At 54.9% G+C, this 11,928-nt stretch overlaps 1 protein-coding gene across 1 annotated transcript; it reads right to left on the reverse strand.

Annotated features, from left to right (window-relative positions):
• Positions 1-2,610: 2,610 nt before the first annotated feature.
• Positions 2,611-9,706, reverse strand: Th (tyrosine hydroxylase). The gene is made up of 13 exons (XM_038347522.1): positions 9,617-9,706; positions 7,556-7,783; positions 6,432-6,606; positions 6,077-6,165; positions 5,882-5,949; positions 5,498-5,548; positions 5,001-5,146; positions 4,794-4,929; positions 4,566-4,635; positions 4,125-4,181; positions 3,899-3,994; positions 3,539-3,672; positions 2,611-2,770 (listed from the first exon to the last, which is right to left on the reverse strand). The coding sequence occupies exons 1-13, from the start codon at positions 9,704-9,706 to the stop codon at positions 2,611-2,613; spliced, it is 1,500 nt and encodes a 499-aa protein (XP_038203450.1).
• Between the last annotated feature and the right edge of the window lie 2,222 nt (positions 9,707-11,928).

Consider the following 11,928-nt stretch of genomic DNA (forward strand, 5'->3'; position numbering starts at 1 on the left):
GAGGTTTTGCCAAAGATCTTCCTTGGGGTATCACTGAAGCCTTTGACCTTCCATGGGGTTTCACTGTGATCTGTGGCGTGAGGCACTTCCAGGATCTCCTGGAGCCTAAGACTTTTACCAGAGACTCACTGTGGCCTACAGTCTTCACCCACTCTGAAGGTGACCTAACCTCTTTCCAGCTCACTCTCGCTGAATCCTAAGGGTCTCCCTGGAGTCTCATTGAGACCTATATAGTCCTCCAGGGTTTCACAGGGGCCTAAGACCCTCCCTTGATGTCAGCAGAGAGTATGGCCTTCCCTGAGTCTCACTGTGGCCTGAGGCCTTGCAGGATCTCTCTGGGGCCTGCGGCCTTCCCTAGAGTCCTGCTGCAACCTAAAGTTTTCTCAAGGTTTCACTGAGGCAAACTGTCTTTTTCAGCATCTTACTGTGTCCTAAGGCCTTCCATTTGGTTTCAGTTGTACCTTATCCAGGCATTCTAAGGCCTTGGATCTTTTCTAGACTCTCATTGAGGCCAAAGATCTTCCTCAAGTTCTCTTTGGAGCTTGATACTTTCCTCAGGTTCTTACTGGGACCTAAGGATCTCAGTAGGGCCTAGGGCCTCCCAGGGTCCCACTGTGGCCTAAGGCCAATCCTCAGAGTTTCATTGGGGCCTAGCATCTTCCCCAATGTCCCTCAGTCACCTAAAGCTTTCCCCAGGGTCACATTGAGGCCTAAGGTCTTCCCCAGTGTCCCATTATTGCCCAAGACCGTCCCCAGATTTTCATTGAGGCCTAAGACCTTCTCTAGGTTCTCATTGTGGACTAAATCCTTCCCCTAAGCAGTGTTTCTCAGCCTTCCTAATGCTGCATCTCTTTAATAAGTTCCTCATGTGTGGTGATCTCAACTACAAAATTATTTTTGTTGCTACTTCATAACTGTAATTTTGCTACTGTTATGAATCATAATGCAAATATTGGTGTTCTCCTGTGTTTGTGGGTGACTCCTGTGAGAGGATCAGTTGACCCCCAAAGGGGTCATGACTCAGAGGTTGAGAACTGCTTTACTAAGGTCTTACTGAGTCTACAAGTGTTCTCATTGAGGCTTAAAACCTTCCTAGTATTTCACAAGAACATGAAGCCTTCTCCATGTCTTCCTGGGGCCTAAGTCTTTTCCAGGGCTTAATAGGGGGTGTCAGCCCATCCTAGTTTCTCAGGGAGACAAATAAATTTCTCATAATCACAGTGGAGCCTAAGTCCTTCTCTGGGTTTTACAGAAGCAAGCCTAGGGCTTTCCTTAGGGTCTCACTGGGGATAAGGACTTTACAGAGTTTCCCTGGGTCCTAAATCCTTCTTCCATGACCTCACTAAAACCAAAGGTCTGCTACAGTATTTCTCTATGTCTTAAGGCCTTCCTAGGTTCTCAATGGACCCTAAGACCTTATCTAGGGTCTCATTGGTCTTCCCTGGGGTAGAGCATAAGCCAATAACCTTTCTCAGGGTCTCACTGGAACCCAAAGTCTTCCAAGGACCTCACTGGGACCTAAGGCCTCCCTGAGATCGCATTGTGGCCTGCAATCTCCCTCCAGGACTTCAAGGAGGCAAAAGGCCTTCACTGGGTTATGACCTTACCCTGGACCTCACTGAAAACTAAGACATTGACAGGGTCTCAGTGGCATAAAAGCCTTCTCTAGGATCTCACTGAGGCCTAACACCTTCCATACTATAACAAAGTAAGGTCTTCTCTAGGTTTCAATGGGGACTAAGACCTTCCTCAGGTTCTTCCTGGAACCCAAGACAATGATCTCTTTGGGACCTAGGGCCTTCCCTGGGGCTGCTTTGGAGTAAAGACTTTCCAAGGTCTCTCTCGGGCCCAAAGCCTTCCCCAGAATCACTTTGGAGTCTAGGATTTTCCAAAGGTCTCTCTAGGGCCCAAAGCCTTCCCCAGAGTCTCACTGGAACTTAAGATGCTTCCCAGGGTCTCACTTAAATCAAAGATCTTCCTCAGTGATTCCCAAAGTCTAAGACATTTCAGAGTTCGCCTGGGATATGAGCCTTCCCCTGGGTCTCATTAGGTATAGTGTGGGTGGGGCATCACTGCTGCTGTGTCTTGCCTGCCCTCTTCATCCCTCTGTCTACTTCTTCAGTGCCTAAGACTCCTGGGCACAGAGAAAGTGCTGTTTGAGAGCTCAGAATTGGCAGGGAGACGACACCAGAAATTTCTGCCTGGTCAGGAGGCTTGGGTTGGAAGAGAGAGGTGGGAGAAGGAACCTTCTAAACCGCCAGCGAAGCTGGAGCAACTATGAGTGCCCAGAACTTTCTTTGTGATGATGCAGAGACCAGGAGCACTCCTTGAGACCTTTCCTTTCTTTATTGAGATAATCACCAGGGTGGTGTACAGCATGGAGGGCGGGGGGCAGAGTAGGATCACCCTAGAGTGCATGCAGTAGTAAGACACAGGATTGAGAAGCAGTGAGGTCCCATACGGGGAGACAGTTGAAGGGCACAAGCAGATTCTGGGGTTACCCATGATCCAGCTGCACACATGGGAAAGCCTCAGTGCTGGGGAAGGTTGAAGAAAGGGCTGGAGACTTTGGGGAAAACTCTTGGTACCTGTGGGTGGTACCATGTGCATTTAGCTAATGACACTCAATGCCTGGGCCAGGGTGTGCAGCTCATCCTGAACCCCCTCCAAGGAGCGCCGGATGGTGTGGGGATTGTCCAGTACATCAATGGCCAGTGTGTATGGATCAAACTTCACAGAGAACGGGCGCTGGATACGGGAGGCATAGTTCCTGGGGAGAGAAGCCAGTATGAATCCTTCAATCACAGGAGATTGGGTGTGGGGATGAAAAAGCAAGGTGGAGTCAGGACAGGATCTGCAACCTCCAGGAGCATGGGAAAATGTTTTTTCTGGGTCTCCCAGACCCCCAAGCCAATTCTAGACAGCCAGGTGATTAAAGCCTCCTCAGAGGCCATAGTCAAAGGAAAGGCCCAGCATCTCTTGCACGCAGGCCTCTGCAGGGCATTCCTCAGCTGGGCCTCTTCCTTCAGGAAGCCTTCCTTGACTGTGAGCCCCAGAGTGTCCCTAAACTGGAGTGGACGTGCCAGATGCAGTACAACAGGCCTGGAGAGGTGATGAGGACCATCCTACCAGTCTCTTCTCCCCTCTGAAGACCACTGTATAACTGTATCCCCACCTTCGGACTGCCCACTCCCTCTATAATCTCCTCCACCCCCCGGCCCTGGGCAACTCCTAGCTACCACTATGCCTCTTGTTCCCCCTTGTCTGTCCCCATCCCATTCGGGCCTGTGGTGCTCAGAGGAGGAGAAACTCGGGCTCTGTGGAGATCCAGAAGGCTGGCCTGGACCTGACTTTGACCTCTCCTTGACCCAGTGCCACTGGTTTCCCCCTCCTCAGACTTGCAAGGCTCCCTCTTGGAGCATGTACACTTGTTACAAGGGGGTGCGGCTGAGGGTGCAAAATGGGCTCTTGAGCGGAGACCAGGTCTGGTTTGCACGGGTGAGGTGGGATGAGGCTCACCCCTGAAAGCCTCACCCACCTGAGCTTGTCTTTGGCGTCACTGAAGCTCTCGGACACAAAGTACACCGGCTGGTAGGTCTGGTCTTGGTAGGGCTGCACAGCTGCTGCATCTGGGTCGAAGGCCCGGACCTCGGGCTCCTCTGACAGGGAGTGCTAGAGAGAGGGGCATCACACCCAGGGGCTTAAGGAAGCTGAGTGGGGTGGGCCTCCGTCCTCCCACAGGGTATAGTGGGGTCCGGGCAGAGGGCCACGTTCTCTAGAAGAGGCTGAATCTCGGACCTGGGCTGAGAAGACCCTCCTGATGGGAGCAGCGCCCTCCATACCCTGACCTAGCAGCCCTGGTCTCCTTTGCTGAGGGCAGGGAGCGGGGTAATCTCACCAGAAGCTCTCCATAGGAGGACAACAGTCCCGCACCATAAGCCTTCAGCTCCCCGTTCTGTTTGCACAGCCCAAACTCCACAGTGAACCAGTACACCTGCCAGATGTCATCAGAGTCACCTAAAACCACCTGATACCAAGCACAGCCCCTCTGGGTATGTACAACAGGCCACCGCCCACAACAGGGGAGGCTGGTCTTGGGAACGCTCTGCCCTTTGAAAACCAACCGTAGAGAGTTTCTCAATTTCTTCATCCGAGGCCCCTAGAGATGCAAGTCCAATGTCCTGTAGATAGAGAAGGAGGCTGACGTATGGAAAGACTGCTCTGGAATTGTACTTGAAGCAAGGGTTTCAGCTACCTCTCCAGAGGTAACTTAGATCTACGGTACCCGTAGCGCGTACCGTCCCTTAGACCTAGGCTACATGTACCATCCCGGGCATGCAAGAGCCCAGGAGCTGCAGTTCCTAGATGAACCAGCAGGTGGCAGAAAAACCATGAAAAATGCTCTCCCTGGGATCTGCACTCCCCTGTTGGCGGAACTATCTCCATTTCAGCATTTCCTTGCCTGAAAATCTTCAGAGATCCCCACCGAGTGAAACTTGTGAATCTCTGGCTCAACCACCCCCCCAACCACCACCCCGGTTTATGCCCTGAGGCTCTAGACACACCTGGGAAAACTGGGCAAATGTGCGGTCAGCCAACATTGGTACATGTCCCAACAGTTCATGACAGCAGTCCCTGTGTCGGGCCATGAGAGAAGGAAGGTGGAATGGACAGGTTCTCTGTCCCTGCCCAGGGACAAGACGGCTTTGGTCCCTCCACACCTCTGTCCTCATTGTGCACAGGTATTACTGGACCACAAGTTTAGAGTCCCCTACCCCAGATGGCATACTCACGGCTCAGGTGAGTGCATGGGTGAGGAGGCATGGCGGATGTACTGTGTGCATTGAAACACACGGAAGGCCAGGCTGGCCAGAAAATCACGGGCAGACAGTAGACCGGCCACAGGTCGCAACTGGAAACCGGTCCGCTCTGCAAGGGGTCACACATCAGGGTAGGCAGAGGAGATGCCCCTCCCTGCCCTACTTCCTCTGCATCCGCACCCTTCAAGAAGCGGGACACGTCCTCCAGCTGCGGGATGCTGTCCTCTCGGTAGCCGCAGTACCGTTCCAGAAGCTGGAAAGCCTCCAGGTGCTCCCGGCAGGCGTGGGTAGCGTAGAGACCCTTCAGTGTAGCGTAGACCTCCTTCCTGTAGGCCACAGCATCCCAGGGAATTGCCTACTGTTAGGGCTCTCCCCGTGACTGCCCCTGCTCACAGCCTGCCCCCCCCTACACACACGTGGGTGCTCTGTGGGCCTCTGTAGGGCGTTTCTGTAGTTGAAGGGAACCCAGAGGTTGGGAAGGGACCAGTGGGGACCATCTCTGGATGGGCTGATATTCTGGGCTACTAGATGTCCCTCCTCTAACTACCTTTAGTCTCTCCTATTACCAATATTCCCAGAGGTGGCCCTCACAGACAGGGAGTCTGGGAGCTGCCTCCCTCTGGCCCTTCTCATGCCTGGTCCTGTTCTGCCCCAGGCACATGTCAGCAGGTTCTTACCAGGTAGCGATTTCCTCCGCAGTGTACTCCACGTGGGGAATTGGTTCACCCCTGTGGAGGAGATCAGTGGTCAGTAGGGTCCCCCTCCATCTCAGAGAGGGCGGGAATGATGGGGTGAGGCCCTTATCCTGAAGTTACACCGGCTGTGCAGAGGCCTTTGGAGTACAGAATGGACTGGGAGGGGTGCGCTGACCCCACCAGCTGCTTAGCCTCTGCCTCAGTCTCCTCAGCTGTGGCTAGGAGCGATGCCAGTGCCCAACACAGAGCACCACAGAAGAGACAGACAAGCAGACATGCAAAGCTGTGGGACAGAAGACAGTTGCCTTCTTCCCCCTCTCCTCCCCTCCCTACAGGCTGGGACTGGCCCACGAGCAGGCTCCTTACTGCTTGTACTGGAAGGCAATCTCTGCGATCATCTTCCGGCGCTGGCGGTACACCTGGTCAGAGAAGCCCTAATGGCCGAGGGACACACGTTAGGGGGACGCTGGTCTCTCCCCGTTCCACACACAAGGGTCAGTTCCTAGCTGTGCCCACCCCACAGGCCTCAACTATGGAACACAGTTAAGACAACAGGCTTACCGGATGGTCCAGGTCCAGGTCAGGGTCAAATTTGGTGACCAGGTGGTGGCACTTGTCCAGTTCCGACACTTTCCTTGGGAACCAGGGAACTTCCCGGGCCATAGAGGCAAAAGAGCTCAGGTGAGTATGGACCCAAGGAAAGCTTTGACCATCCTGGGTCTGGCTTCCCCTAGAGACCTCCTAGAGGGCAGAGGTTCTCCTAGAGAACCAGAGAAGGGGTGAAGCCGCCAACACTTTATGGTGGGAGACCAGCATTCCACGGACACTTTAGGGTATCCCCTGGCAGGATGTTCTCTCCTCCCGCCCCCCCCCCCCAGCATCAAGGTCTTTTGGTTGCACAGAAACCCATCCTCACCCTTGTCCTCCCTGGCACTTCGCACATCATCAGACACCCGGCGTACAGAGCTGAGGAGGGCAGCCAGGTCTCCACTGGGCACCTCGAAGCGCACAAAGTACTCCAGGTGAGGACTTCCCGCCAGTGGCCTCTGGGCAGGCCGGGTCTCTAAGTGGTGGATTTTGGCTTCAAATGTCTTTGGGAGCAAAAGCAGAAAAATAGGGGGAGGGGAGGGAGCAACGGAGACAGATGGGAGGACGCAATGGAGAGAAACAATGAGGGATGGAGAGAGGTAGGGATAAACGGAGAGAAGGAAAGACGGGGAGGGAGCGGCAGAGAGGTTGAGGGAGACAGATAGGGAGCAATGGAGAGGTGGAGTAAAGATGGAGAGAGGTGTGGAGATATGAAGACAGGTAGAGAGAGACGGACAGACAGAATGGTGGGAAAGAGGGATGGAGGAAGCAGGCCTGGTCAGTGTTTTGTCCCTGTCTGAGATTTGGAATGTGTACTCATAGACTGGGTACGTCCCATGCACCCATTCAGGAATCATCACAGCTGTGCTTTTGGCCCCCCTTTCTGGACAGGCCTGTCTGTCTGTCTGTCTGGAGGTCATACCAGATAGCCTGACTCCCCTGCTCATGGAAGATCCCATGCCCTTATGGTCTCATTTGGGTGACTGACCACACCCAAGGACCTGGACCCCACTCCACCATATCAAAGACACAAGGCCCAGGCCCGGACGGAGCAACTAAGATACCCAGGACTGGTGGGCAACGGCTGATTTCACCTCCACCTTCTGTTGCCCAGCAACAAAACACTTAGGCCATGCAGTCAACTCTGGGAACTCGCAGAGGTTCTGGCTTTAATGTCATTTGAGAGTTTTTCTGGGGGACAGGTCATTAGCCAAAGCCGTAATGTAATCAGCTGCTTTGTAGGCCCCTGGGCAGGTGGGTAAGAGAGGCTATATGTATGGCAGTGGGTGTCGGGCACTGAGGTTGGATGGTGGAGCTGAAGCGTAGTCCCTGAGACCTAGCCTCTGCAGGTCTGAGCAGCCATATTTCTGCCCTGGAGGAGGACACAGCCATTCTCACGTGTCTTATGCGTGCTTCCCGTGGCACACCAAGCCAGCAGCCCAGTGGTCTCACCTCAAATACTTTGACAGCCCGGGACAGTGAAGAGGGTTTTGTACCCTTCAGGGAGAAGAGCAGGTTGAGAACAGCCATCCCATCCCGCTCCTCAAATACCACAGATTCCAGGGGGTTCCCGGGTTCTGAGGAGGCTACTGCTGCCGCTGCTGCTGCAGCTGCTGCTGCCTCCCTCTCCTTTCGAGCATCCTCGATGAGACTCTGCCGCCGCCCGATGAACCTTGGGGACTGGTGGGGGTGGGGGAGAGATTAGAGATATGTCTATGTCTCCATGCTGGTGTCTCCACTGATCCTGCCTCCAGGGCCTGGGCCCTGGTTAAACCACTGCATGAAGTGGGGATGAGAACAGAGCTCACCAGAGCTTACCAGACAGTGTTCCGACTGACTGGGCATGGTGGGAAGTAGGCCTGGAAGCCATGGCAGAACTGGAGGGCAAGGGCTCCTGGCCACCATCTCCCAAAACAGAGGTACCCTGTTACCTGCCTGCTGGGCATAGACCTAACTGAATTAGTGATCGAGGACTGTTGCTTGGGCTGTTTTTTTTTTTTCTGATGTCTACGGGCAGCACTCAGAGCTCAAAGCCTCAGGCATCACTGGGCAGTGGCTAGCTCGGGTGGTCCATTCAGGTCCATTCATTGTACTGTACTCAGTCAAACAAGCATCCTCCCCTCCTGACTGTCTGAGAGAGGCATGGGGCTGAGCCTCTGGCACACGCCATCACTGGGATAAGGGGTTCTCAGCCAGGTGTCCTATCCACGTTGTCCTCTCACCCGGGAATACCCCCATGAAAACGTCTCCAGGTACCTTGTCCATTTTCTACTGTCCTCTGCTACCCCCTCCTCCTGGCTACCTTGTCGAGGTCTGAGTACAGGTTACCTCCGTCTGGCCTCTACTGGCTGTGTGTCTGCCACAGCTGTGAACCAGTGTGCCCGATCCTCCAACACCCAGAACTACCTGGACCTGAGTTAGGAGGGGCCTGAACTCTTAGCTGGGGGCTAAGCTCCCCAAAAGGTTCTGGGTCCTTTAAGTTGAAATAATAAGCCACCCTGGGCTTTGAGGATGCCACAGTCATATGGAAAAGCATCCCCCTGGGGCTGCCTCTTGACTCCCAGAAAGACACCATGAATGCAGCCAGAGCCACAGGCTCCCTGGGAAGAGCACACGTGACTGGGCAGTTCCCAAGGAGGCTATGGGGACAGCCACCCAGCAGAGACAGGGTGAAGGGGCACTTTGACCCCACAGTCGCCTCTTGAGAAGAGCCTGCAAATTACCTTTCTAAAGGTCACACCGGTCTCATTAAGGTCTCTGTCAGGCCAGGGCGATGGTGAGATGGGGCTCCAAGGAAAATCTGAAAGCCCTTCTTATGAGCCGAGGAGTCCCTGTGTCCAGGCTGGCAGAGGGACTATTTGGTGTTTTGGCAGCACCTCTCCCTTGATCCCTGGGCCTCCCTAACACAGGTAACGCAAATCCAGGGTGATGGGAGGTGGCAAGGGTGAACGCATGCACAGGTCCCCAGTGCCAGGGATCTCTTCTAGTACAACGGAACCTGGGCCCACATCCTGTTTGTGTGGGACAGCGGCTGGCAGACCAGCCGTTTACTGACCCACTCTCCCCAGAAGTGTGCATTGCAGGAACTGCACACCCTGTGACAGGCAAACCTAGAGAACCCTAAGAGGGCAGACAAGCAGGGGACTACTGGAGGCTGACCTGAGTCACAGGACTCTCTCCCAAGAGCACCCAAGAGAGATTATCCCCTTAGTTCATTAAATAGGACCCACAGATGCCCACAGAAGCCCCAGAGAGGATGGCCCCAGACGACAGGCACTGACTGTCCCCCGTGGAGTCCAGCAGGACACAGCAGAGGCACTTACCCAAGTACAGGAATAGCTAACAGGACTAGGGCTCCAACTAACCCTGGGACAGGATGGGACAGAATGGGACAGAAATCCACTCCAACCCTGGGTGCCAGACACTGGGTGGACTCCAAGCCTGGGGTATCCTCCCACCCATAGGTGCAGAAACTGCTCCAGATACCCTTGGGTGACAGCATGCCCTTCTCACCATGATGGCCTCGACCTGCTTGGCATCCTGCTCTGAGACGGCTCTTCTGAAGCCCTTGGGCTGTGGTGAGGAGGCGCTAGGGGTGGGCATAGTGCAGCCTGGTGGTCCCGGGTTCTGTCTCCACAGCCCTTGCTGGGCGGACGGCCTCTTAAAGGCCAGGCTGACGTCAAAGCCCCTCTGGGTCCCCCCACCTCCTACCTCCTGCGCATCCTCTCCCCGCCTGCTGCGCCTGAGGGAGGCGGGGGTGGGCACAGAGCGAGGGCTACGAGAAAGGCCTCCGTCCCATTAGATCTAATTGCATCCACTGTCACAGGCACCTGCCTCTGAATCACCCTCAGCCTGAGGCACGACATAAGGACAGGGGCTGGCTGGTGTTCTGCAGGGCAGGAGACAGATACGGCCCTCCACCCAAACCAGGGCACCCAGTATGGGTCTTGCTGGATTCCTAAGGGCTAATGTTAGGAAAACTAAAGCCCCTGGTTGCAGGTAGGTCCAGAAGCCCCTCGGTGACATTTTTGGTGTCTTCAGGTCCCCTCCGAGGCACAGGTCCTGTTCACCCAGCCCGATGTAACGAAGTGTGCTGTCTACTCACTGCCCTGGTCTTGCATGTGCTGGCACTGGGGCTGGATCCTCAGGTCCTGTGAGACACAGAATGTCCCAGAAGGCTATTCTTTACAGTGTTTCCAAGACTGGCCCAATTTTCAGGGTTCCTATCTCTTTGATTATCATATCCTTGAAGACATTGCCCAGGAGATGGTGCCAACCCTAGCCCCTGGCATCTCCCTAGGGCCCTCTGCCCTACCTTCCTATGGGAGCAGACCTCTTCTTTAGTGGTGAGCGTTCTGAGCTCCCGGGCTCACTCCCTGACTCCTGGTCTAGAGATAGCTGCAGCCCCATTCTCAGTGCCCTCCCCCCGTTAGGGCATGCTCAGTGCTCATCTCTACTGTGGCACCCCAAGGACTCATTCCAAGTGATCTTTTGTTTTCCAGCTACCACCCACCCCCACTTACACAAAGACCCACCACACCTTCCTCAGCCAAGGAAATGGTCTCCAAGGAGACCAGGGAGGGGACCTTTCTCGATGGCAGATAACTTGCACTGGACCTGTCCTACCTCCCTGGGGTCATTTTCTTCCTGTGGGTAATGGCTCAGGACAACTGCCCCAGCCCTTCTGAGAAAGGTGTCCTCTTACCTCCCTTGTCTCTCTGGATGCTATAAGGTCTGCCAGAAGGACAGAGCTCACCCTGAAAATGGCCACCCTGGGGTTCTGAGGACCCAGTACACAGGAAATGGCAAGAGTTCCCGTTAGCTCCCCCTCCAGCTGATCACTGCACAGTGGCACTCTGCCTCCTCCTAGACATCGCTGGGCTGGCACTCTCAGAGGCTGCCTGCCCTGCTCACCTAGACCAGCCCTAGCCCTTCCCAACCCTCTCTTTCCCAGCAGGAACTGGGAGTTCTCCAAACAGCCTGCCACATCACTGCCTTGGGCTGTGACCCTCACAGGCTGACACTGGCCTCTGGAAGCAAGATAGATATTGAGTCAGTACAAATGAAATCTCCCTAACTCACCGGACCCGGACCCGGACCCGGACCCAGCCCCCGCCCCGCAAACCGTCTGCCCCGCCCTCGCAAATCTTATGCCCCGCCCACACACACCATTCCTGTTCCAGGGGAGTCTGGGGCTGTGTGATACCCAGCTTAACGTGCTACCTCTCATCTACCTTCTCTGAGCAAGCCCCTGTGAATCCCGTAAAACCCAGTTCAGCCTCTGTTTACTCTGCAATGCCTACTCTCTCTTACTATATGAACCTCCCCTCCCCACCATGTCCGATCCCCCTCCTGGAGCTCTCCTTGGGTCAGCATCCCTACTGGCTTGGCCCACTCCTGTCTCTGTGTGCCCATCAGAGCCCTGGCCTGTCTGGTGTTCCAGGACTCCCCCAAGAGTGCTCTCAACAGCTCAGAATGGGGACCCACGGGGACCCTTCAACCATGAAGGCAAAGCTGGCTGCACAGGTCTCCCCCCAGGCCTGCACAAGCCCTCCAGAGGCCCTTCCTTTGGAGGGTGCTGGGGATTCCTGAGTGAGGCAAGCCCAGGCTGGTCCACCCCACCCGGCTTGGCGTTTGCTCAGGTGGCACAGGGTAGGAGGGGGTTGCATCCAATACTGCAGAGGGGGCTGCTGCACAGCTCTGTGAATGTGGATTTAACCTTTCGGCAAATGTCTTACACTGACACAAATATTGCTTTTTAATTCATTTCCTTACCTTGTCTGGAAGGGCTTGCATAGAAGCTAGGTGGGAGTGGGGAAATGTGT

The sequence above is a fragment of the Arvicola amphibius genome, chromosome 1 (assembly GCF_903992535.2).
Source record: "Arvicola amphibius chromosome 1, mArvAmp1.2, whole genome shotgun sequence".
NCBI lineage: Eukaryota > Metazoa > Chordata > Mammalia > Rodentia > Cricetidae > Arvicola > Arvicola amphibius.